This window comes from Aethina tumida, chromosome 7 (genome assembly GCF_024364675.1).
Source record: "Aethina tumida isolate Nest 87 chromosome 7, icAetTumi1.1, whole genome shotgun sequence".
NCBI lineage: Eukaryota > Metazoa > Arthropoda > Insecta > Coleoptera > Nitidulidae > Aethina > Aethina tumida.
Window position 1 is genome coordinate 2,642,373 of NC_065441.1, and position 24,637 is coordinate 2,667,009.

Genomic DNA, 24,637 nt, shown 5'->3' on the forward strand with positions numbered 1-24,637 from the left:
AAATAATTGAATGGATTAAGGAGGAGGTAAATAAAACAATTTGATTAATATTTAAACTCTCTTTAATTATTCATTAATTCCAACTAATATAAGCGTTGGAATATATTAATAATAAATAAATATACTCTACAAACTCTTCCAGAGTCACGATTTACCTCATAGATAAACTTATTGTAACAATTAATTATTTGTAAAACAGAAGGTGATGGAATAAATTCATTAATCATTCATTTCGAGATCAATAAACTCTTCTAATTAATATAAAGTATGGATTGTTGTCACTTTCGAATTCTAATGAAATTCTTAGTTATATCAGTGCTTTTTGTAAATAGAAAATTAGGAAACCGGTTTAGAATGATCCGGTGGAAGATTATCCGAGATTTCGGCACACGTCCAAGTTCTAGCTTGACGATAATAGGGTAAAATTTTGGCCACCTGCATGGAACCCTACAAGCAAAAACAAAACCATAACCCTAAAGACTAAGCACCAAAGCCAAAAACGTACCAAAAACTTCTTTTTTCGCCCGGGCTCCTGTCGGAAGTACACGAGGGAGTCGGCGGGGATCCAGATGCGATTTCTGGCAGTTTTTGCGGATATCGTTTCGAATCTGCTCGGCTGACAGTCCAAGTCCATCCTGATTATTCCGTTTATGTAATCCACACTAACCGACATCCAGATCCAGGCTGAAAACCAGACGATAAACAGCCGCAACAAGACGTTTTAACCGGACACAAACCTGCAAGCGGTGACTTTTTGTGGTGTTTCGGCAGGTTCCACTCGATCTGTTTGAGTTTCGTCGAGTCTTGCGTGCGGTACCTCAGGTTCAGGGTGCCGCTTTTGGAGCTCGAAGTGATTTGGAACCATGGTGTCAGTCGCCCGGGGGAATTTATGGAGATGAGGGTGCCCAAATTGTTTTTCTGTTGTCGGTACAAGAAGGCGACGGTGAACCCGTCCCGGGCGTTCAGGGCTGTGGTCACCAAAGAACCGTTCGACAGTGGAACGTTGCCGTAGGGCAATCGGAATTTGTAGGCTGGGTATTTTTTGATGGGGCCTTCGACTTGTGATACACCTTGGTCTTTCGAGGAGATGTTCATCAGTTTGAAGAGGTCCACTTCCACTAAACGACCAGAACAGCTTTGTTAGGCGGTTCGACGGTTCGGAAAGTTCGTTTAGTTAGTGAATTATTCACGGGCGGAGCGGGAAACCGTGAAACGATTGAGAAACTATTAGTTAGTCGGATTAAATTTACGAAAAAACGGGTAATTATTCAACGCGGCTCTTTGTCAACACTTTATGAATGATCGGCAAACCAGAACAAATTAAAATGTTACTGAGTTAACGCGTTTATTTTGTTATTAACATGGGATTATTACAATTTCACCCGCTCTTACTTTTAAATTAATTTAATTACAAGACTAATTGTAAATAATAATTTAATAAAGTGAGGTCGTAAATGGTTTTATTATTTAGTTTTTATTAACGCGAATAATATTTGCTTTTTTGGTTATGTGCTTATGCGTGTGTGATTTTTTGATAAGATAAATAAATAATTTTAATCTTATGCTGCTTGAATTATGTAAATATGTTTTGTAGCTATTTTAGTGTGTTATTAAGTATTTAAATTTCGTGAAAATTTTGCTTACATGGAAGATGACTTGCCGGTGATTTCCCATGAACATCTTTAGTTCCGGATCTCGGAATTTCATTCTCTTGAACGTCGATTTCGTTATCCGAAACGCTGACCGAATGGCAATATTGAAGACACAATAACGTCAGCAAAATCGTTTTAAATTTCCTCATTTTGACAGCTGAAACAAACATTTTATCACACCAAAAATTTTTTACGTTACTTTGTCAATTATAAAGATTTTGAACAATTTAACAACAATTTTAGAAGAGAATTTATTTCAAGGGAAACAACAAATAAAACCGATTTAAATTTAAATTAAGACACACGCCCTGGCAATGGAAACCGCCCCATTAAAATAACACTGACCGTTTATTCGGTTATTCACACGATCGAACCGCGGACAAAAATTAACATTTCAACCGATGCAGTCGAAATGAAACGTTGTCATTCGATTGGTAAAACACCAACATCTGTCTGATACAGTACCATAACCTGCCCAATAATGTGCAGGAAGTTGCGGATTCTGTCTCTGTTTTTTGGTTGGCCGAGCGCAAAATCAACCGTATCGATTTCTATGTTAAAACCTTGTTTATTGTGAATAGAATTATTTGTAAATGGGCTTGTTTAATTTGTAAATTTAAGTCGTTTAATGAAAAAATGTAAATAAGGTATAATCTTAGAAAATAAAAAAAGTACAAAAAAATACGTATTAATGTATTATGTATCAAATTTGTAGTTGAGGAATCTGTTTTAAAAAAATAGTTTTTTTTTTGTGATTGTGAAATATTATTTTTTATGTATTTATTTATTATTAAATTACCTTTATTTATTTTTAATTATTGAACTCAATTTGAAATTTTAAAAATAATTGTGACATCTATATGTCTACTATCAAACTACATAATAAAATTACAGATTTCTTTTATGATAGTGGCGCTGCTGTTGTCCGAACATATATCAGAACAATATGTATATATTTTCATGAAACTTAGTATATACTTAAAGAGTGCTTATTCCAGTGATATGTATGTTTTCTTCAAATTTCATGCCAAAAAAATTGCTCTTTCAAATGGGTCATACTATACGTATATACCATATAAACTAGTAAAAAACTAATAAATATTAATTTCAAATAAAATACCAATCGAAACTCGTTTGATCCGACTGAATTTTGAGAGAGACATCATGCTTGACAGAGACATTAAAAGTCTACAAATTTGCTTCTGGGACTCTTTTACTGTTACTGACATGCATGATGTCTCTTTCAAATTTCAGTAAGATTAAAGGCTTTCCAATCGGTATATATTATATACAATAATGGTGATTATTACTGCTACTATTTAAAATGTTACTGTCATTCTATAAAATGTTATACTTATTTTTATAAATCGAGCTGAGTAACCTTTAATTTTCCTTGACTCGCGCCTCACCTGGCAGTTGCATACGGATCGTGTGAAGGCTATTGCAAAGAGAGCTCTGGTGAAGCTCTATCCGATGCTTTGCCGTCAAAGCAGGATGAATCCTGCTGTGAAGATTCAAATCATCCGGGCGGTTGCCCGTAGCCAGCTTTCCTACTGTTCGTCAGTGTGGGGTTACGCGGCAAGAACGCACATCAGTAAACTAGCCAGAGTTGAGAGCGTGTGGTTGAGGATGTCCATGGGTGCCCCCTGGTTTGTCCGTAACAGGCAAATTTTCAGGGACATCCACTGGACGGAATTCCAAGAGTACATTAAGAAGAAGGCTTCTAAGTTCTTCACCATCGCGGCGGACCACCGCAACGCGTTAGTGAGGAAGGCGGCTTTAGGGCCGACTCTGGAGGAGCGTGTTTGGTTCGCCAGGACTGTTCACAGAATGCCCAGGGACATCCTGAACGTCATGGAATAGCGCTTGCGGTTGGTCGGCTTGACAGGGCAGGAGCCTGGCTACAGTTCTGGCGGTGAGCTACAGTTGCGGTGGCCGAAGAGCAGAAAAATTTGGGAAATTGTACCCCCTCTGTGGATGGGTTGGCTGTGGTTCGGTTGGGGTACTGGAGTTATCTTCAGTCCCTGGTGGAGCTGCGGCTGGCCACTCTGCAGAGGGCTCATATCCCCCTCCCCTGTGTGTTTGTTGAATGAGTGATGCTTACCCTGGATCCTGTTGTTTGGATACAGGAGTCGTGTGATGCTAGTGTACCCACGGCGGCGGTGCACGAGATGATACACGAATGTTGTGTTGTAATCTTGGTTTTAAAAAGGTTTCTACCTGTAAAACCGTATTCCTGTTTGCAGAGAGGACGTGTAGGTGGTTATAGGTTTGGTGGGTAGGCCCTTATGGCCAGCCCCACACTACTCAGCACTCGGTGCTGAGTGTGCGTAAATGCATTCCCCCACCTTTAAAAAAAAAAAAAAAAAAAAAAAAACCTTTAATTTAACATTTATATATCAACAACAACATTTATAATATTCTTTGCTTTACAATCTCGGCACATCTCCGAGAGAGAGACTTGACCAACTTCTGAATATCACAACGTTTTGTAGTTTTCGTTTTAGGGCAGAACTACGACCCATTATTACCCTCATAAAAATAAATAAATAATTAAATAATTATAATGACTAAAAGTCCTTTGGTAAATAATCAACTATATCGACGTAGAGTATTGAAATATTATAAAGTAAAGAGTTGCTAGAAAGAATCAGATTAAATTGCCCAACTGCATAGTGGTCACAACAATGACATTAAAGTAATATTGCGCATTACTATTAGTTACTATATGTATGGTCACACTGTATATTTCAAATTTGAAAAATAATTTTGTCATATATGTATTTCCAAACAAAAAATTAAATATACATTACCTTCTATTAACGTATACATATTACACTTAAACTAAATATGATAAAAATAACAGGTTTTTTATTATAAGTAGATTCTGAACTAGCGCCCTCTGTAAAAATTACGGGTTACTACCGTGACCACAATGGTGTTTGGGGAGCTATCTATTAAAGAGGGGCATGAATTAATATTCCAGCTGTAGTTTAGCTACAGAATTCACTATGTGGAATAGCAATGTAGTGACATCGATAATTCACCGTTTGACATCAGCGGCCAACAATATGTGTCCCTTATTTTCATCGTTCGGCGCAGTTCTCGCACGCCACCAGTGAAATCACGACGGACAGAAGGAAATTCGGGCCGCGATTGGGAAAAAGGGGCCCGAACAATCGACGTAACTTTAGTAATGTTAGTGACAGACGGACGGTGAAATTGCAAGTTCGAGACACACGCAATTGGCAAACGACCAGGAGCCCCCCCGTAACGTGACTTGTATCCAGTGATTTTTTCCGTTTCGTATCATTTGTGAATTTACGTACCGATCGACCGTGATCCGGCCCACGAGCAGGTAATGAAGATTCGTAACGAAAATTCGATTTTGCATCGAAAGTGGTAGTTCGACGCAGTTGCTTCCGCAATTATGGTTCAGTTGATTAACCTTGGCTGATGAACAACAATTTTCTCGCTGTCTCTTCTCTCTTTGTGCATATGTGTGTGTGCGTGTGTGTGTGATATTTTTGAACGCGACGATAATTATAACTTTCCTACAATCATTGTCCAATTCGACAATACTGTACAATTAAAAAACGGCCTCGTCAACTGAAAATCGCTTATACTCGTTTGCCGATTGATTTTGTTGTAATGACAACGTCAAAATTTCGTACAATTAATGTCAAGGTGTTTTTAAAAGTTTGTTGTTGAGTTGTGTGAGAAATTTGGGCTTGGGAATCTTACTTTCTACTTTTACTTTTTAACTTTTGATTCTTCCTTGTTTTGTTGTTAAATTATAACCTTGAATGTGTCATTCATTTAACAAATTAGACTGGAATTTACTAGTTTTATTTTTTTTTAGTTTTTATTATATTTATATTTTTTAATTGTTTTTTAATGCCACAATTTCTTCGCTGTTTGTACCATTGTATATATAAATTCCAATAAAAACACTAGTATAATTATTTTATTTATTTCTGTTTATGCTATTATGTCACTGACAATATTAAAACACAAGAAAAGAACGAAGAAAATTGCTTTGGTTTATTCTAGCATCCACTGATGACGAAATGGATCATTCCGGCGAGCAAATGACGGACAGGAACATGGACTACATCACAGTCGACATGAATCCAACAGTGGTCCAATGGGTGAAGTTGCACGAAAGTGGGGAACTAACGAAAAACCATCTGACCGACTTCTGGCGGGACTGGGTGCCGAAAATCTACCAACCAACTGTGTTCAACCAAGAACTAACGTGGACGGTGAACGAGGACATGGTGACGGACATACTAATCGGCACGTTGGAGCGCTTCATCTGCAACGGCAAGAACCCGGACGAGGTGATGGCCGAGCTGCATTCGAAGGAACGTGCCTCGTCCGTATGCGGGCGCGTGTTCAAAATGGGCGAGCCAACTTATCTGTGCAGGGAATGCGGCGTCGACAAGACCTGTGTGCTGTGCGTGGACTGTTTCAAGAACTCGGTTCACCGCTTCCACAAGTACCGCATGGGCTCGTCGGGCGGCGGCGGATGCTGCGACTGTGGCGATCCGGAAGCGTGGAAACGCGATCCATATTGCAGCAACCACCCCGAACCGGCCGAAGGGCAGTCGCAGTTGGACGTCAGTCCGGATATGATTGAGCGCAGCCGGTTCGTGTTCGAGGTGGTCGCTTGGCACGTCTACAATCTGCTCACCACCGAACACATATCGGACGTGCGCCTCGGGGACGACACCGAAAGCTTCTTCGACGTCGACAACTACTGCACCATTCTGTACAACGACGAGGTGCACACGTTCGAACAGGTCATCACCACCTTGACGAGGGTGATGCAATGCACGCAACGCGTCGCCATTGATTACGTCACCAACATCGATCGTGAGGGAAGGTCGATCGTGAAATGTTCCAACTTTCAAGAATGTTCCAATCTGAAGGACGAAATCGAAAAATACACATCCAGGCACGGGAACAGGCCGCTGAAAGTACTCATCAACCACGCCTACATAATCGGCCACCAGATGTTCTCTCTAAGATTGTTAACATGGTTGAGAACATTCTTGGGGCACGGCAAAGAGTTCAGGGCGGTTTTCGCAGAAATAGCCACTAAACAAACCGGCACCAATCCTTGTTTAATCAAGGCGATTTTGCTCAGGGACTGCAGTTTATGGAAGAACGCACGGACGCACTGGCATAAGCTGTTAATAGTCGGCATGCTGATGGAATACGAGAACAAAAAGGCGTTGGCCAAAATTTTCACCAGAAACTACGGTCAAGTCTTAAAAGATTTCATAAAGGACGACCACGACCACTCCTACTCGATAGCTTCTTTGTCGGTGCAACTTTTTACCGTACCCACGTTGGCCCATCATCTCATTGAACACGAGGATGTACTCTACATCCTCATGAACACGCTCATGTCGGAGTGTTGCAGGAAATGTAACAAATTCGGTAAACTCGAATTCGAAAGGACCGCCGCCAGCAGTCCGTTCAAAAGATCTCTGTACACCTTGTACGACTTGAGGTACTTGTTGGGCACCATACCGCCGAAATGGACGGACGAACTGAAGAAGAGGTTTTTGCACGGATTAACGCTGATTTTGAATCTACTCGGCATGATGCAAGGTGAGTTGGATAACTGAGTGAAAGCCCCGGATGACTTAATAGTATTACATTAAAAATCATTTTTTAGCCCATTCAATCATTAGAGCATAGTTATAAAAATTTGTTCCGTCACCGCTCAATTTACATCAAAATTCATATTAAAATATGAAAATTACACGCTGTGTGGGTTAAAAATAATAATAATTCGTCAAATCATTGTTATTGTTACTGAATCATCAAATATATATAACGTCTGATTCAAAATCGAATAATTAAGTTTGAAGATAATATTCGACGTAATTTCAGGAAACAAGTGGGTACATTTCCTTCCTTTTTGTGTAGGTGACATTTTCGAAAAGCTATTTTCGATTACGCTCGTGTGTTCCACATTTAATGTCGTCGCACTAAAAATAAACTCACTTTATTCGTTGCCGAATGCACACACTTTTGAAACTATCATTTTTTTTAAACCCCCGTGTTTTGGTCGGGATTCTTATATCTAACATTCATTTCGTGATCACGTCGACTTATTGTTTTGTAATGACACGGTTAGTTAATTATGTAAATCGGTTTTATTAGGACGGGGGGATCAATAAAACGATGTGTAGCGATGTAAAAATTGATTTGTTTGTAATTAAACTAGGACGAACTTCATTGGACGTTGTGACGGAAAAATATGGAAACAGAATTAGATTTCCAATGAGTTTGCATTTTATTAAAGGTGACGTTATCTTTCGTCCATTGAATTGTTTTAATTCATCGAAATAATTCATAAGTAGTCTCGAGAACAATCTTAATAATATCAAGATAATATATAACTTAAGATTAAATCTTATCAAACAATTACACAATGTAATTTATTTTATAAAATGCCATAAATTTTCCTTGCAGTGATTCTAATTTATTGCTACGTTATGTTTATAATAAAACAATAAACATGTTTCTCGAATATTATAATTATTCAATGTAACCTATCTGAAAATCGGGTTTACAATCAAAAATGAAACAATTTTTCCGAACATTTTTTATGAAATATTTTATTATTATTAAGTTAAATCACATTTTTTAATGAATTTATTCTTCTGGTTTAGTAAGATCTGATATCAGATTTCAACAAATATTAAACTGAATATGGAAAATATAACTTAAGTCACTGTCCGATAATTCCCTAAAATTTTTACTTTTTATTTTATGTTTTGATTATTTGAACACATAAAATGATTAGAAAAATGTAAATTCTGTTGAATTTTTATTAATATTCAATTTTTTTCTCATTTTTTGACTGTAAAATGTGATACTGCAGTGTACATATTTACAGCAACATTTTAAAATATATTAAAATATAAGGTATACTACGTGGAGCTTGAAAAAATGTAATGTGCTGAAATTATAATGCAAAAATAATATTATATAAAGTGTTAATGTTAATTATTTTTAACAATTCACATTAAATAAAATAGTTATGACCTTAATATTTAACACTATAATAATTGACATTTTTATGAAATATATTTCATAAAAATGTATATCCCCCATACCATTACAGGTCATCCTCCAAAAGCTCTTTTCTCAGCCACAGTTGTATTTAAATAACATTTTCCTCGGCGTCTATAGACTCTTTGTTGTGCGTCATTTGATCTTAAGCAAAACCTGGAGTCATCTGTATAGAGAACCTAACTCCATTGGTTCATGTTCCAATTAATGTGTTCATTAGCGAAGATTCTTCTCATTCTCCAGTAGGCCCTAGTTAATTCAGGAACAACAGCTGCACGTCTTGAATGTAAATTGGCTTCTTGAAGTCGGTTACGTACCGTTTGAGTAGTTAAGTCTGTATCTGTGCCTTAAAATGAAGGTTTCCTAACTGGCGAGCTGTTCTTGTTCGGTCTTGAACTGACATCTGAACTAAAACTTGATCTTCTCGAGGAGTAGTCAGTCTCTGATGAGCAGTATATGGTGTCCTATGATTAATACCAATTTCTCTGCACCGATTCCACAACCTGTGAATAACCGACTTATTTGCTGGGAGCAAGTTTGCCACGTACCTCTGCGATCCACCTTCTTGGAGAAGTACAAAGGCCCTAACAACTTCATCTCGATTGAGATGTTTTCTTTGTAGAATAGGTCTTCTAAGAGCATCGTTGTTCATCAAACGGTGAAGACGTCTATTCTGAAGTATTTTAAAATAAATTTCAATTGTTTTAGTTTTTCTACAGATATTAAAATAAAAATAAAGAAGTTTTTTTTAACATTAAAATGTACTGTAGTGTGTAAATAATGCGTATTAGATAATATATGGTTGTCTCAAAAAATATGCAAACTGTTTACATTTTATGTTAAATATTGATACTTATTTCATTGTGACTAATTTATATAAATATTTGCCTAATAATGAAATACGTATGAGTTATTTTTCTATTTTGTGTTATTTTAAGGAATGGACGCAGCAACACGTCAAGTGGGTCAACACATGGAATACGAGCCAGACTGGGAGTCCGGTTTCAACCTGCACATCAAACTGGCCTTCTGCATCTCACTGCTCATACAATGGTGCGCAACTGACGAAGTGGTCCTCACCAAAGCCTATCGTCTGACATTGAAAAAACTAGAGGAGACACCGTGCTACGAGCCAGGTGAAGGAGGCGTCGTGCGCGAAATCGCCGACCACACCACCTCCTGCGTCCACTATGACGTGGCCTCCAAACCAGTTTCGATACATCTACCGTTGTCAAGATTCTGGGCCGGACTTTATGCTCACATCGAACAGTTCAATTTGCACACAAAGAACGAGTTTCTAGTACCGAAACCCACGCCGGTGCAACTCATCGAACCCGTACTTAGAGCACAGGTACTTGAATCGAATTCAAATCTGTGGTTGTTAGGGACAGTAACAGTCTCGGTGTTTTCTTGTTTAGGTGATGGTTGCGCAGGTGCACGCCGGTATGTGGCGCCGAAATGGCTACGCACTCCTCAACACATTGTTCTTCTATCATAACGTGAAATGCCGCACCGAAATGCTGGATCGTGACATTAGTATGCTACAAATTGGTGCCACGTTAATAGAGAGCAACGAGTTCCTCATTCACGTCATCAACAAATGCAATCTAACTTACTGGGCCAGTCCCGAGTTCGAGGAGAACACCATAAAGGCCAACGAAGAAGACAGCATGAGACAAGTCATCAGTTTGGTAGAAGAGATGTTCCACATCTTGATTGTCATTATCGGTGAGTTAATTTTGGTTTATCCCAAAACCCAATTTTATTTTGTCACCTGACGATAGGTGAAAGATACATGCCCGGAATTTCTGATGCCTCAAACGAAGACCGCATCAAAAAGGAATTGATCCAACACCTGTGCATCAAACCACTGCCGCATTCTGAACTGGTAAAAGTAATCCCCGAAGAACTCACGGGAGACAACAGTCACGACGACATAATCTTGAACGTGGCCACGTTCAAGAAGCCGAGCGGCCGCAGCGGCCACGGCGTCTACGAACTGAAACCAGAATGTTACGACGAGTACAACTGCTTCTACTACCACTACACGAGGGAGGAGCAAAGCAAGTCGGAGGAGGCGCAACGCTTGCGCAGAAAAAACGCCGGTGAATTGGACTGTTGCCCGCCGCCGAAGCTGCGCAAGCTCCGCCCACCCTTCATCATGTTGGCCAACCTGCTGCAATGCGACGTGATGCTACACCTGATGCAGTGCGTGCTGAAACGGTGCCAGAACTTGAGAGCGCGCAGCTTCTCCGAACTACAGCTGCATAAAGTGCTGCATCTGATCGGCTACGCGCTCCACGAAGAGGAATCGCGCTATTACGAATACTTCAGATTCATCGAAAACTCGCAGAAGTTCCAGATTCTGGAGCTGTTGGAGGAGTTGCTCACGTGTCGGCGGGTCGACGCGCACAAAGATCTGCTCAAATGGACGATAATGAAGTTTAAGCAGGTGCAGAAGCTGAACTCTGGCGAAACACCCAGCCCCGAGGTGCCGTCCACCTCCACGGACACACCCAAATCAACAGAAGAGTCCGACAAGATTCGCAGGGCGAAACTGGCGGCCGAACGCAGGGCCAAACTGATGAATCAAATGAAGGCGGCTCAAAATACGTTTATGAAGGAGAATGCGAAGATGTTCGAAGACGCAGAAGTCAACCCCACAAGGTTAGCTTTCTTAACCGTGTGGTTAATATTAATACAATAATGTTACTGTTGATATTTCAGGTCATCACTGTCGATGAGCGAATCGCAGATGGAGCTGGCGGATCTCAACACTCAAAAACCTGTCGCCTTGGGTCCATACCAATCGCCCAAAGCACCTGGAGATCCATGTTACACTTGTATTTTGTGCCAAGAGGAGGATAAACTACGACCGGAAGGACCTACGCTGGTGCTAGCCGCCTTTGTGCAACAGGCGACAGTCTTATGTCAACATAAAAACTCAGAAGAACTGATGGACGTCAGCAAACACGACCATTTGTTCCTGCACGCTAATTTAGGACCGGCACCGCACGTCAGCACTTGCGGTCACGTTATGCACAGCGATTGTTGGCGCAAATATTTCGACAACATCATGTTGAGAGAAAACAGACGACCCTACAGATTAAGACATCCGACGAGTTTCGATGTCGAAAAACAAGAGTTCCTCTGTCCTTTATGCGAATGTTTAAGCAACACTGTTCTACCCCTCACTCCGCCACTCAGCTCTATTCAAACCAATATCAACAAATCACGGATACCATTCGACGTGTGGCTGAACAGTTTAAAATCGGTCGTCACCAGAAAGAACAAAGTATGTCATGGTTTATTCAATTGCAACATAACGGAACCGTGTGAGAACCAACATTGTTCCGCATGTCTGAACTCCACCAACGGTCAAAGCGCATCGAGTCCGACGGACTGCGAGGCGAACTGCATGTTCCAACGGCACCAGGTGTTTTACACCTGTCCCATCGAAACCTTTCAACTCCGCACCGACACTCTACCGAAGGAATTCATTAGACTATTTCCGGTCAGCACGACCGAACTGGACAAAGATCTGCAAGAGATGATCAGGATATTCACCCAGGTCACTTTCACGAGAGGACTGGGTGTACATCCGCATCCGGCCGATACGAGGGTGGCGCCCATCGCCTGGAAATCACTCGCGTACACCATACACTCCGTAGAGGTAATAAAAATACAATACATATTTTATAGCAACAAAAAAACACGTTTATTTTAGGTACTTCTACGAGACTCTGGAAAACCATTACTGGGCCATTTGTCGAGCAGACAGAGGGACTGCTTGGAGAACTTAGTGCGCCTGGTGGGTGTACTGGGAACGACCATGAATCGCAGCGTCTGGATATGCAGCGACGCCCTCAATCTGCTGTCAAAACTGATGGAACATCCACACGAGGGCCCGTCCGTGTTGCAATGGGACTCCTTCGGATTCCTCGTCTCCCTAACTTACTCCTTGCCCAGTTTGTCGTGTAAAGATCTCCCTACTCCCGCCCCTACGGGTGGTACCCTCGAAATGCACACGTTACGACTGATGTTCGTAGCTCACATCACGAAAATACTCATCATGATGAACGTAGATAGTTTAATGACGGAAGATGTGGACGAAAGTGAGGAGTTCGGAGAGTGTGAAGAATTGAGAGAGATTCTGGTACTTTTGGGTAAATCCCGGGATAATGTTACTACGAAGGTTGTTTGGAATTACATCCAATATTGCTCGTATCCATTCTTGCGTTGCTGCATCTTGTTTTACCATTACTTAACGGATGTGCCTGCGCCTGTAGAACTAACAGAGGACAACGGGGATACATTCGAAAACATGTGCGATTACCTATCCCTGCCCACTCATCCGAGCGACTTATTGAACTCTCCGGAAGTTTTGTCTTTAGTACAAAAATGGATAAACCATGAAGAAGTGCAGATTTATCTGAACGGTGCGCCGTTACAGATCATCCAAGAACCACTACCGATCAACCGTTTGGTGGAACTGCCGACCGATTACAGTGAACTCTTAAACATGGTATCGTCCTTCTCGTGTCCAAACAGCGATGAAGACTCGCGCAATCCTACAATGTGTCTGGTATGCGGGGAACTCCTCTGCTCGCAGAGCTACTGTTGCCAAACCGAACTGGAGAAAACACACGTCGGCGCTTGTAATTACCACGCCCACAAATGCGGCGCAGGAGTCGGCATATTCTTGAGGGTGAGGGAATGCGAAGTGCTTTATCTGGCCACACCGTTCCGGGGTGCTTTTGTGTCACCACCTTATTTAGACGATTACGGCGAGACGGATCAGGGTTTGAGGCGAGGTAACCCGTTGAAGCTATGCACCGAGAGGTATCACAAGCTACAGACGCTGTGGCTGAAGCACGGCATCCATGAGGAGATCGCCAGATCAATAGAAACGAATCATTCGGCACATGCGATGCAGTGGAACCAGTTATAGGAAAATTGTGATTGCTACTACTAACCGACGACTTCTGTATAGATTTATTTTTGTGAAGAGTGCTAAGACTAATTGTGCCACAATTGGTTGCACATATTAATCTTACCTACTTGGAAGCTGTGATTGAATCCTGGTAAATGCGCGGAGCGAGATTCCAGAGAGTCTAGTTGTAAATGCAGCTATTTTTCTATTTGGGGCTGTAGCGATGTGAAACGTTAGAATATTCTTCTATGAGGGTTTATTATATTGTACAGTATGTGTAAAGTATATATATATATATATGAATGTTTTAAATGAGAGACTGTTGTTACCTTTTTATTTTATAAATCACACTCTACTAATTGACATGACGATTTTACATAGCTTTAATCTTTTTGGTGCCCATAGTTTTTTACAATGTGTTGTAGGAATATTCTCTTTTTACATCACTTTATTATGAAATTAGTACGCTTTCTTGGCCCTAGCAAAAAAAGACTAATTCTATTGTAGTATAGGTTTTTAAAAACTCGTCTCTCTGAACTAGGAATTGTGATTTTTTGAAGAATTTTTGTTATATATCATGTTGTATTTACCGCAATTCAAAAGTCAAAATAATTAAATATTTATTCTAACAGAGTGAACTGTTAAATTATATCAATGTAAAAATATAATACTGACAGTTGATTTTCTTCTGATTTTCTCTATTTTCCTATGACTTAACATAATTTCACTAACATTCTACATCTATGTGACTAACTATAAATCACAATACAATAACCACTAAATACATCCTATTGCCAAATATATTAAAAACAGGAATTGTTATTTCATTCACTATGTATATTTCATATTCTGAAATATACCCGTGGTTGCCTAGTACGGACTGGCGCCCTCTATGTGTAGATGGCGCATGTAAGAGTAATGAGTAATGTGTGTTGCCTAGATGTTACTTATGCATGAGGCCGCCACTGCGTGAATTGTGTTTACATTGTTCCGTTTAAAGATACTCCAACAAACAATTCAACAAATTTGATAAGCTATGGACCCACAAACCACCGATACACAACCAAAAACTAAACAGAAACCAGATTACGACGATTCAGTTGACATAAAAAAAATGAAACAGGGAATGTCGTATTCGAAAAAAGAAAAGACTATTATATTAAACGTATTCAAATATTTTCGTGCGGAATATTCGGACAAATGTGTTACGGAAATTGTCCGTAGGACGTCCAGAGCAACTGGGTGCAGCGAGAAGAGTATATTCATGTTCAGAAAGGAGGAGAAGACAGGATTCAAAGAACCAAGCAAAACGAAAATAAGGAAGAACATAAACATCAACAGTCGTTTCATAAAATATGACGAGACGGTCAGGCAATCAATCAGAAAGATAATCTATGATTTGAAGTACAAGAACATAGTTCCTAGTCTCAATACCATATTGAAAAGTGTTAATGGTGATGAAAGTCTGCCAGATTTTAGTCTGATGACTTTGAGGAGGTTGCTGTTCGATATGGGATTTTACTATGAGAAAGATGGCAGGAAATCCATACTCATGGAGAATAATCCACAACAAGCTAAACCAACTGAATGTTTAATAAACAATGAGCAATCAAAGCCTGACTCACAATTACCACAACCAAACCACATGTTGAATCATATACCACAACTTCCGGTGCAACATGATATCCATAATCCACATATGAGAATGCCAAATCAAATTATTCAATATCAAAATGTTCAAAACATGGACATTAGGCCTAGCTATCACATTATGCAACAAGGGATTTATTCTTAAAATGGTAATAATAAAACTGCAATCTAATTGATTTATTTCTAAATGTTTTGTTTTGCTGTTTCAGTTAATTGTGGATTATTTATTAAGGAAGATGCCAAAACCTACAGATTTTTGACAATAATATAAGAATATTTTATACAACTTTTTGTATAATCAGTATTTTGTTTAAATTGTATTGTTCTATATTAACAATACATTTGTAAATTAATGAGTTTTACCATAAGTATGCTTTCATCTGTGATAAAAATTTAGACTGATTTTTTTCATTTACATCCGTGTTTCTTAAGACTAATAAAAGTAATTTGTAAGTTTGCTGATTTATTTAAAAACAAAAAAAACTTTTTATAAATAATTTCCCATACGAAAATCTAAAGGTTCTGAATATACATTTATACATTTTGATTTTCTTTATTTGTGGCAATAAAATTACTCATATCTCATCTATTTATTAGCGCAACCGCACAACCATATAAAAATTCGTACTGCAACTAAAAAATGCTCATTATTTCAAATTAATTATCAGATTAAAATAAACTTCACCTGAGATTGTACCATTTTCATACGTTGTCTTCTGAGTTCCGTAACAATTTCCATTATATCAAATTTTTGTCTACGCTTGATTTTCTTCCTGATAATATCAAGAGCTATAAAAGTACCTGTTCTTCCTACTCCTGCACTAACAATAAAACATTTTATCATTTTATTAATGTATAAAAATGAAATTATCCAACTTACCTACAGTGTACGACCATTAAATTCTTCCTGTTACCTTGTCTTTTCCTAACTTCTCGACAAAAATTTATCATTTCGTATTTATTTACAGGAATGCTGAAATCTGGCCAGTTTTGATATTGTATTTGTGTTACTGAGTACTGTCTGTCGTTTTGGTCCTTGAGTTGTATCTCCCTGACACAATGATTTTCGAAATTTAATTGATAAAGTGTGCGAACTGTTATATCACCGAACTTGAGTGTCTTCGATGGACACGGGTAATATTTAAAACATTTTTGCTAAAACGAAATCAATTGAAAGATAAGAAGCAATAATGTATACAAATGTTATCAAAGAATATATAGTGAATTTTCCTTAAACCTATTTTTTCCTCTATTTTATCAGGGTTATTTGATGAATACATTTTGCATTTTTAATTGGATACCTTATTACTTTCCACCAATTTTGTGATCATAACAATAATTTTAACATGATTCTGGATGATCATTTTCCAGAAGTCTTCAACTGTATTTCTCAGTGGAGCTTGGGCCGCTATATATTCTCTGTCACCCGAAAATCCCTGAAAAGATTTCATAAAATTCCCCTTTAATTATTAAGAAACTTACCTTAATATAAGATGCATTAATATAATCCGAAGATTCGTCATCCACGTCAAGCTTAACAATTGTATAGTCATCTGCGATTTGTAGAATATTATTACAAAATTACAACTGACCGAGTAACTTACAAGGAATAATGTTTTGGTAGCGGTTTTTCTTACGATTTGACTCCAATTGTCCTACTGAAGTCTCTTCCATGAATTCTTTCAGTTCAAGATCATCGAATTCCATTTCTATTTCTGTTGGATTATTGGTTTTTGCCAGTATATTTCTATACAAATATTTTTTTACCACTTTAGACATGTTAGTATTTATTTATATACATTTCTCTTAAATGTGAGAAATTATTGAATGTTTTGTATATTCAGTGTGTTATCTTATCATTATTATCTTGAACAAATGAAGAGGATTTTATGAGGAAACTTCCTGTTGTAATTGTAAATACATACCAAGTAAATGATTTAACTGAGAATGTTTATCATCAAAATTAGGGTCGACGTATATAAATTGGATAACAAGTTAATTAAAATTATTTTGAAATGTATATGTGTTTATAATTATAAATAATAAATTTTAAAATGTATTACATCGATTTTAAATTTTTTAAATTGTTGTAACATGGGTTGCCGATACACTCTATGTATGAAGATTTCTGTATTTTGATCAATACAAGAACTGTCACTTAAGTCATGTAAATTCATTTGAAGCACAAGAAACCACAAAAATGTGGCACGAAGCTAGAAGACAAGAGCGGAAAATCCGTGGCATGCTGGTGGATTATAGACGTCGCGCCGAACGTCGCCGAGATTTCTACGAAAAAATTGTTAAATTTTTTCTATTATCACTTTGAACATTTCAGTAACCAAAAGTGTTTTGCAGAAAGCCGACCCGACACAATTCTTACAAGTGCACGGAAGACAATGCAAAATCCATTTGGACCCAGCGATCGCCGCAGCTGCAGATAGTGCTGTTATGTAAAAAATCTAATTATCAGTCATTTAAATTGGTCATACAAGTGCTTAATTGTTGCAGGATGCCGTGGCAAGGACAAACGGACAATCTGATAGACCGTTTCGACGTTCGCGCCCACCTAGATTATATTCCTCCAGTGAAAAAGGATGATGAACCTGCTGGACAAACATTAGAAGATAGACAGTTGAATTATGAGAGGTACAGGATCATTGCCCAGAATTCCTTCCTGGCCATCTCAGAGGAGAAGTTTCTGAAGCAGCTACATCTGGAGGAGCAGTTTGGATACACTGAGAAGCCTCCAAAGAAGGACAGAACTGGTGGTGCCGCCATAGGCTTTAATTATGAGGATGGAACTGGTATTCAAGCTACATTACACATCTTCCTTGGACAACTGTAACTGTATTAATATTTTGTAGGTATTACTCAACCAGAGGGTTATGAAAACCAAGACGAAAACTCCGACGACAACTCAGACAGCGACCTGGACGTGGATCTGGCCATAAACGTGTCTAAAATGGATCCGACTGAGGCGCACGAAATGAACAAGCACGGTCACCATTTCGGCATGAGTTCCAACGACTTTTACTCCTTCTTGACCGACGATCTGGAGGAGGCGGAAACGTACAGGTTGGCTAAAGAAGAGGAGCACGAAAAAGCCTTGTTCTCCGGCAGAAAATCACGTAGGGAACGACGAGCTCATCGCGAGAAACGTCTGGCCAACAGGATAATTAGTCCGCCTAGTTATGCGGCGCAAGCCTCGCCCACCAACCCGTTGCTGAACGTCAGCAGATCGCCGTCCCGGTCACCATCACCCGAGAACGCCGGTAAGATTACTTACATAACGTCCTTCGGAGACGACGAGGACCCGCCGTCGACGAGTAAGCCGACGTACGCAGACAAGGTGAAGTACGGCAAACCAAAAACGGAACGGATCGTGTACAGGAGGAGGAGCAGAGAGGGCGCGAAGCGGAGACGGTCGCCAAGCAGAAGCAGGTCGAGGACGAGGAGAAGTTCGAGGAGGAGGAGCAGCTCAAGATCGGTGTCGCAAGAAAAGTGCTGTCACCAAATTAAAATTAATTTATTGTTATAACTTGGATTCACAGTTCCAGGTACAGGAGGTCGAGTTCGAGAGGCCGGAACAGGTCGTTTAGAAGGAGATCGACGTCTTCGTCATCTTCATCGTCGTCGAGTAAAAGTAAATCGTCGCGTAGTTCGTCGTCACCGGGTCCGACGCCTGCGAAAAACAGCAGGATCAGTCCGTTGAGAGCGGAATCGCCCCCGAAAGTTTTGCCCAGATACTACGGCAGAAAAAAGAGTGACCAGAGCTCATCGGACCTCAGCGAATTGAGCGATAGCGCAGAGAAACGGGTCAACAGGTACATCATCTTACAAGCCCAAAGATTTAAATATTCATGCAAATTTATTTTAGTAACTCAAACGAAACTAGGTCTTCGGGTAGTAATATAACTGGAAATTCAACAGCCAAAGTCAGTAAGAACCACATAATTTTCGTGTCAAACGTTTATTTAAGTTTTATTTAATTTGTACATATATAAAAAATGTAGTGCAAAGGTGAAAAGAAATAAGCCGCGTTCGACAAAACCGTTTTTATCGTTTAAATGCTGGAGGAACACATGTGCTTAACGTGACGAATTTTCAGAAACCAACTACCTCAATGACAATACAAGAACGACTTAAGCGGAAACGACAGGCTTTACTCAATAAACAATGTAAGACGCACACCCAATTTAATTAAAACTGTTATAACACTACTCATGTTTCCAGTTAAGGCTGATAAAATTGCCGAGAAGATTAAAACCGAACGTGAGAAACAAGAGCAACAAACTAGAGAAGACGAGCTACGAGAAATGGCAATAAAACTAAGAAAAAGGTGACTGAAACCATTACCATGTCCATCACCTGCAATGATATTAATGTATTTATTTCAATTATAGACAAAGGGAGAAACGTCACGCGTACGAGAGCAATCGCAGTTCAAGTTCCTCAGACAGCGATTCGGACGTGAAAAGCCACACGTCCAAACCGGAAATTGAACATAAAAGCAGGAGCGTCAGTCCTAAAATAAAGGAGCGTGAAATAAAAGAAAAGAAACGTGACTACTACGAGGAACGGGACAAAAAGGAAAGGCGTGACAGGAGTAGGGATAGGGATGATCGGGAAAGCAGTAGGGAAAGGAGACATCATAGTAGAGACAGGAGATTTTACAGGGATAGGAGGGGGAGTCCAAGGAGGAAAGACGACAGGGGGTTTAGGGAGGAAGATAGGAGAAGGCATGACCGGGATAGGGAAAAGGACAGAGATAGGAGGGAATACAGAATCAACAGACTGGTGGATTATTAGTTTAATTTTTATGTTTAGGTTCAATTACTATTATTAAACAATTGATTTGGAATAAAACGCTTGTTGTGTTTTATTTTAAGACCGTTTATAAAATGATTATAAAATACTAACGGTAATCATTCAAGTAAAATAAATACAAATAAATTAATTATTTATTATACTGTTTCCGTTTCATTTTTTACCAAGTAGGTTACTGATTTACCCAAGTCAAACTTGTCTTTGCCAACAACCAGAGTTACAATTTTCTTTTCAACATCGACGACGAACGATGCGTCTTCCGGAATTAAAACTTTATTTTTTGTCGGTTCGTTGAAAACAGGAATCTTAGAAGGCCCCAAAATAGGATCTTCATATCTCCACAACTCAACCTTTTGAGAACCTAAATACAAAATCGGTTAATCATATTAAATAGCTACAAATTAAAATTTAATACTTTTGATGGCTGAAATTTCTTTCACCAAACGTTGTTTTATTTTGTTGTAATCGTCGCCCTCCAAAATCGTCAGTTTCTGTGAAAACAGGCCATTATGAGGCTCCGGATTGACGAAGTCGATTTCAACACCTTCAATATTTGAAAATATAACGAACGGTGAGCCTGGACAACAGTCCTTCATTTTCTCATTAGCGTCTGGACCATCAGTGAATTTTACTTTCACAAACTCGACCTTTAACAACGAAAAAATGGGTAAAGCACATCAATATTGAATGAGACAACTTACACCAAGAGATTTCGCTAAATATTTGCTATTGTTAAGAAGTAGTTCAGCTTCATCAAACTCTAAAGTAACTGCAAACGCTTTCGTGCCCAATTGTTGGAATTTTTCTCTCGTGGCTTGTACAAACGGCATCACTTTTTTCATGAACTTCTTCAGCTCCTCTTTCTTACCAAACTCGACAGCTAGTTGTTTATTATCAGGCAAAGAACCATTTTTCTGTAAAGAAAAGTAAATAAAAAATATCCTTTTACAACAATATTCGTATAATTTACCTCGTATAAAGTTTTCAAAGTAGTAAGAATGCAGTTTTGCCAAGCTGGAACAGATTTAGCCACCCAGATTGTTAAAAGATTTGGTTGCGGTACTGGGACTGGTTTTTGATTGTTTTTGGTTTTAACTCCTTGCATATATGTCTTCAGATGGATTCTAAATGAATGCGCCGTTTCCATCAAGTATTCGGAAGCATGTATTTGTGTTTCGTCTATGACGCCCACTTTGGGCCATTCGGCTTTCAAAATACTCGTTTTCTACACGTAAAAATAGCATTAAATACTGATTATTTCGTTGATGAAACAAAAAATTACCTTCCCTAACAACTCCCAGACGTGTTCAGCAACGTGGGGACAAATCGGCGACATAATTAAAGCTTGGACTTCGATGAATTTCATAACTAAATCCACGTGCATTCCATCCAACGACAATTCCCTATATTTATCTCTGGCAGCCTGGAATTCAAAGAACCCAGTACGAAGCGCCTCCTTGAACAACAACTTCTTGTAGAACTCATCAGTTTCTTTGATCTTCAAATTAATTTCGCTAGAGAACACTTGGTCGTTAAAATCGTTAAAGGGACCAGTTCTGTACGTGTCCTTGCTGGCGATCGCTTCCTTAACCCATTCGATGAAAGTGTACAGCCTTAAGATGCTCGCCTCCGCCATTGTTTCGGCAAAGTTGGCGTCTTCGACCGAATCACCGGCGTCCGCAAGACACAGTCTCGTCACGTCCGCGCTGAATTTCTCAATGGCGTCGGTGAGGGTCAAGAAATTGCCGTCGGACTTCGACATCTTCATGGAGTTCAACATGAGATGGCCGTTAGCTCTGATACCTTTCGGCCACTTAGTTTCGTCGTTGGGCCAAATGGCGCAGTGATTGTAGATGTAATAGGTCAAGTGGTTTTGTATCAGGTCCTTGCCGGAGACGCGCAGATCAATCGGATACCAATACTCGAACTCGTGCTTGAGTTTATCGAGTTTCGCTTTGGGTATGTCGGTTTTCGGATACTTGGCTTCCTTGAAGAATATGTAGTCCCAAACTTCGGGCGTCAGTTGTTCCGCCTTGATGCCCAGGGCGTTCGGTTTGTCGCCACGGAACGTGTTGCCTTGCAACAAGTGCGCCACGGTGTAATAGGCGTTGTAGATCGTCGAATCGGAGAGAGATTCGATAAGCCATTGCGGGTCCCACGGTAACTTGCTACCCAAACCGTAAGTTCTGGAACACGCGTACTCGTGCAACCAGTTGAGACAACTGACGAAATTCTTCCTGACTTCGTCGTGGTATACGTTCATGTGTTCCAAAGACTTTTCCGCTTGTTTCTTCCAGTTTTCCTCGCCGTAATCCAAGTACCATTGGTCACAAAGGGCCACCACACATTCATCACCGGAACGTGATATAATTGTTTTTTCCGGTTCTTGATATTCTAGAGCTTGATTATTATCAATCAGTTTTTGGGTGATGTCTTTCTTAACGTCTTGTATCTTTTTGCCCTTATGCTCACCAACCAACAAGACCCCATCATAAAATCCTTTCAAGTAAACCATCTCTTTTGCCTGTAACAGTTTGTCCTTGTCGTTTTGGCTTTGGATATTGAGCTGTTCGTACACAGTGACGGCGGCCAAATCACCAAAGTCAGCGATGTTAATGATCGGTATGGGATCGAACGGCAGTACCATTTCGTCTTTGATCCCGTACTTTTCTCTGAAAGGTTGTTTCTTCTTCAAGTCGACGAGAGCTGCATAATCATCGGGAGAGTCGGAGGGAACGCTGATAACCACGCCTGTTCCCTTGTCTTCTTTTATGCTAAGCATTGGAAGACAGTAGATTTTTTCGAACGTACAATTTGGAGAAGAAATTGAACAACCTAACAATTCCTAAATTAAGACAAATAAAACGAATGATATATAATGTGATAGATAAATAATGGGAATTATTTGTACCTCGCCGAGAATTTCGGCAATCACGTCCATTTTTCCCTCCACCTTAGAAAATCCTTGATAAGACATATTCCGGGCCGATCTCCTGGTGCTAATATAAATGTCCCCGGATTTTGTTTCGGTGGCGACGTATTTAATGTCAGGTCTGACCCAACAGTTGGTTTGACCATACAACGTTTCCGGTCTCAAAGTTGCCGCAACTAGATACACCGGCTTATTTTTAACAACGCTGCGACAATATCAAATTAATTATCCAATGTATACCCAATCAAAAAATTCACCTTAAAGTTTTGGGGTATGGTTCCAACAGTTTCATTTTGACAATGGTGTATTGTTGAGGTCCGACTCCTTCGCCAGATGATCGATCGTGATCCATGCACGGTTGGCCATCCTTAGGTGAATAAATGGTATGTCGTTTTCCGAACTTGATCTTATTTCTTTCCTTCAACCTTATGAACTGCCACCTGATGAATGAATCGTAGAACGGATTCGCGTCCGTTGTTATAAACGTTCTCCTCCAATCAACCTGTCAGTTTATTATGATTGTGATACTCTAATAATTTATATTAATTGAATAATCTTACGTGAATACCGAATCGTTTTAAATCTTCAACAGCCAAAGGAGGGAAATAATCTAGCCAATAGTTCGCGTCAGCAAATTTGGCGATTTCTTCGTCTTGTATCCCCAAACTTTGCATTATTTGCCATTGATATTTTGCGGTACCAGCTTTTGCCACCGCCTTACTCTGAAATTTGTTTATACATCTTATAATTAATTAAAACATCCTATGTAAATGAAATAATTTAATAAATATAATGTAACATATGGTGCATACTTTTTTGCCTTTGCTCTTGTCCTTAGGGATGATGTCATCTTTTTCCTCCTTAACAGACACATTATCTTCACTGGGAAATTGAGGTGGATTACCAAAATCTTCCATTTCCCTCTTCAGTTTGTCAGCACAGGCCTTAATGGGCATACCAGTGCAGTGAAAACCAAAGGGGAAGAGAACGTTTTTTCCCTTCAATCTGTTGTACCGCACGGCAAATTCGCATTTCGACAATGAAAACGTATGGCCCAAATGCAAACGGCCGTTCATGTATGGATAGGGGAAGGTGCATATAAATTTTTCATCATTTGATTTTTTTTGTGCTGCCGGAGCGTCTACCTCAAAGATTTTCTCTTTTTCCCACCGTTCACGCACTTGCGACTCGATTTTTTGCAAGTATTCAACTTTGAACGTGCCTTTCCGTTCAACATTTGCCTGTAATATGGAAAATGTGTTTCGTCATGTTCCGCAATATGATGTAAAAATTGCAGAGGGTTGAAAATGAAACATACCATTTTTCCAGTAATTAAATTCAGGTGTTTAATTTATAATTCAAAGTAAAATCTGACACGTTACTATATAACCTCACTAATTCAGTGCACCATATTTTCCGAAAAATATAAAACTGACTTGGCAATAAGAAATTTTAAGTCCATCTTTTAATACATACAAGAACTAACATAATTATTTAAAAAGAATTCTATACAAAAATTAATTTGATTACAGAAATCTCTAAAATTGT

General features: G+C 39.3%; 6 protein-coding genes across 9 annotated transcripts; 3 read left to right on the top strand and 3 right to left on the bottom strand.

The window, feature by feature from the left end:
- Positions 1-45: 45 nt before the first annotated feature.
- On the bottom strand, positions 46-2,139 carry LOC109605061 (kielin/chordin-like protein). Its single transcript, XM_020021629.2, has 5 exons — positions 2,118-2,139; positions 1,645-1,809; positions 738-1,118; positions 506-684; positions 46-447 (listed from the first exon to the last, which is right to left on the bottom strand). The coding sequence occupies exons 2-5, from the start codon at positions 1,799-1,801 to the stop codon at positions 337-339; spliced, it is 828 nt and encodes a 275-aa protein (XP_019877188.1). The 5' UTR covers positions 1,802-1,809; positions 2,118-2,139; the 3' UTR covers positions 46-336.
- A 2,553-nt stretch (positions 2,140-4,692) lies between these two features.
- LOC109603609 (E3 ubiquitin-protein ligase UBR2) lies at positions 4,693-14,361 on the top strand. Its single transcript, XM_020020099.2, has 7 exons — positions 4,693-5,010; positions 5,706-7,274; positions 9,686-10,098; positions 10,166-10,475; positions 10,532-11,414; positions 11,475-12,420; positions 12,475-14,361. Exons 2-7 carry the CDS (start codon positions 5,723-5,725, stop codon positions 13,696-13,698), a joined length of 5,328 nt encoding a protein of 1,775 aa, XP_019875658.2. The 5' UTR covers positions 4,693-5,010; positions 5,706-5,722; the 3' UTR covers positions 13,699-14,361.
- Positions 14,362-14,503: 142 nt separating this feature from the next.
- On the top strand, positions 14,504-15,686 carry LOC109603596 (uncharacterized). Its single transcript, XM_020020087.2, has 2 exons — positions 14,504-15,479; positions 15,540-15,686. The coding sequence occupies exon 1, from the start codon at positions 14,717-14,719 to the stop codon at positions 15,473-15,475; it is 759 nt and encodes a 252-aa protein (XP_019875646.1). The 5' UTR covers positions 14,504-14,716; the 3' UTR covers positions 15,476-15,479; positions 15,540-15,686.
- A 96-nt stretch (positions 15,687-15,782) lies between these two features.
- On the bottom strand, positions 15,783-17,285 carry LOC109603597 (tyrosine-protein phosphatase non-receptor type 20). Of its 4 annotated transcripts, XM_049970242.1 has the most exons (7): positions 17,256-17,285; positions 16,935-17,196; positions 16,813-16,883; positions 16,632-16,766; positions 16,211-16,485; positions 16,016-16,151; positions 15,783-15,963 (listed from the first exon to the last, which is right to left on the bottom strand). In XM_049970242.1, exons 2-7 carry the CDS (start codon positions 17,107-17,109, stop codon positions 15,913-15,915), a joined length of 843 nt encoding a protein of 280 aa, XP_049826199.1. In that variant the 5' UTR covers positions 17,110-17,196; positions 17,256-17,285; the 3' UTR covers positions 15,783-15,912. The 4 variants fall into 4 exon arrangements, 3 of the variants coding, with proteins under 3 accessions (XP_049826199.1, XP_019875647.1, XP_019875648.1); XM_020020088.2 differs by lacking the exon at positions 17,256-17,285 and having other exon boundaries at positions 16,935-17,213; XR_007548743.1 differs by lacking the exon at positions 17,256-17,285 and having other exon boundaries at positions 15,787-15,963; positions 16,016-16,146; positions 16,935-17,218.
- Positions 17,286-17,482: 197 nt separating this feature from the next.
- Positions 17,483-20,223, top strand: LOC109603607 (CLK4-associating serine/arginine rich protein). The gene is made up of 9 exons (XM_049969426.1): positions 17,483-17,629; positions 17,686-17,780; positions 17,839-18,134; positions 18,195-18,831; positions 18,882-19,154; positions 19,208-19,265; positions 19,439-19,508; positions 19,564-19,669; positions 19,734-20,223. The coding sequence occupies exons 1-9, from the start codon at positions 17,531-17,533 to the stop codon at positions 20,137-20,139; spliced, it is 2,040 nt and encodes a 679-aa protein (XP_049825383.1). The 5' UTR covers positions 17,483-17,530; the 3' UTR covers positions 20,140-20,223.
- LOC109603608 (leucine--tRNA ligase, cytoplasmic) lies at positions 20,185-24,530 on the bottom strand. The gene is made up of 10 exons (XM_020020098.2): positions 24,408-24,530; positions 23,902-24,330; positions 23,650-23,811; positions 23,347-23,591; positions 23,069-23,294; positions 21,440-23,002; positions 21,128-21,382; positions 20,859-21,071; positions 20,573-20,804; positions 20,185-20,518 (listed from the first exon to the last, which is right to left on the bottom strand). Exons 1-10 carry the CDS (start codon positions 24,408-24,410, stop codon positions 20,295-20,297), a joined length of 3,552 nt encoding a protein of 1,183 aa, XP_019875657.1. The 5' UTR covers positions 24,411-24,530; the 3' UTR covers positions 20,185-20,294.
- Between the last annotated feature and the right edge of the window lie 107 nt (positions 24,531-24,637).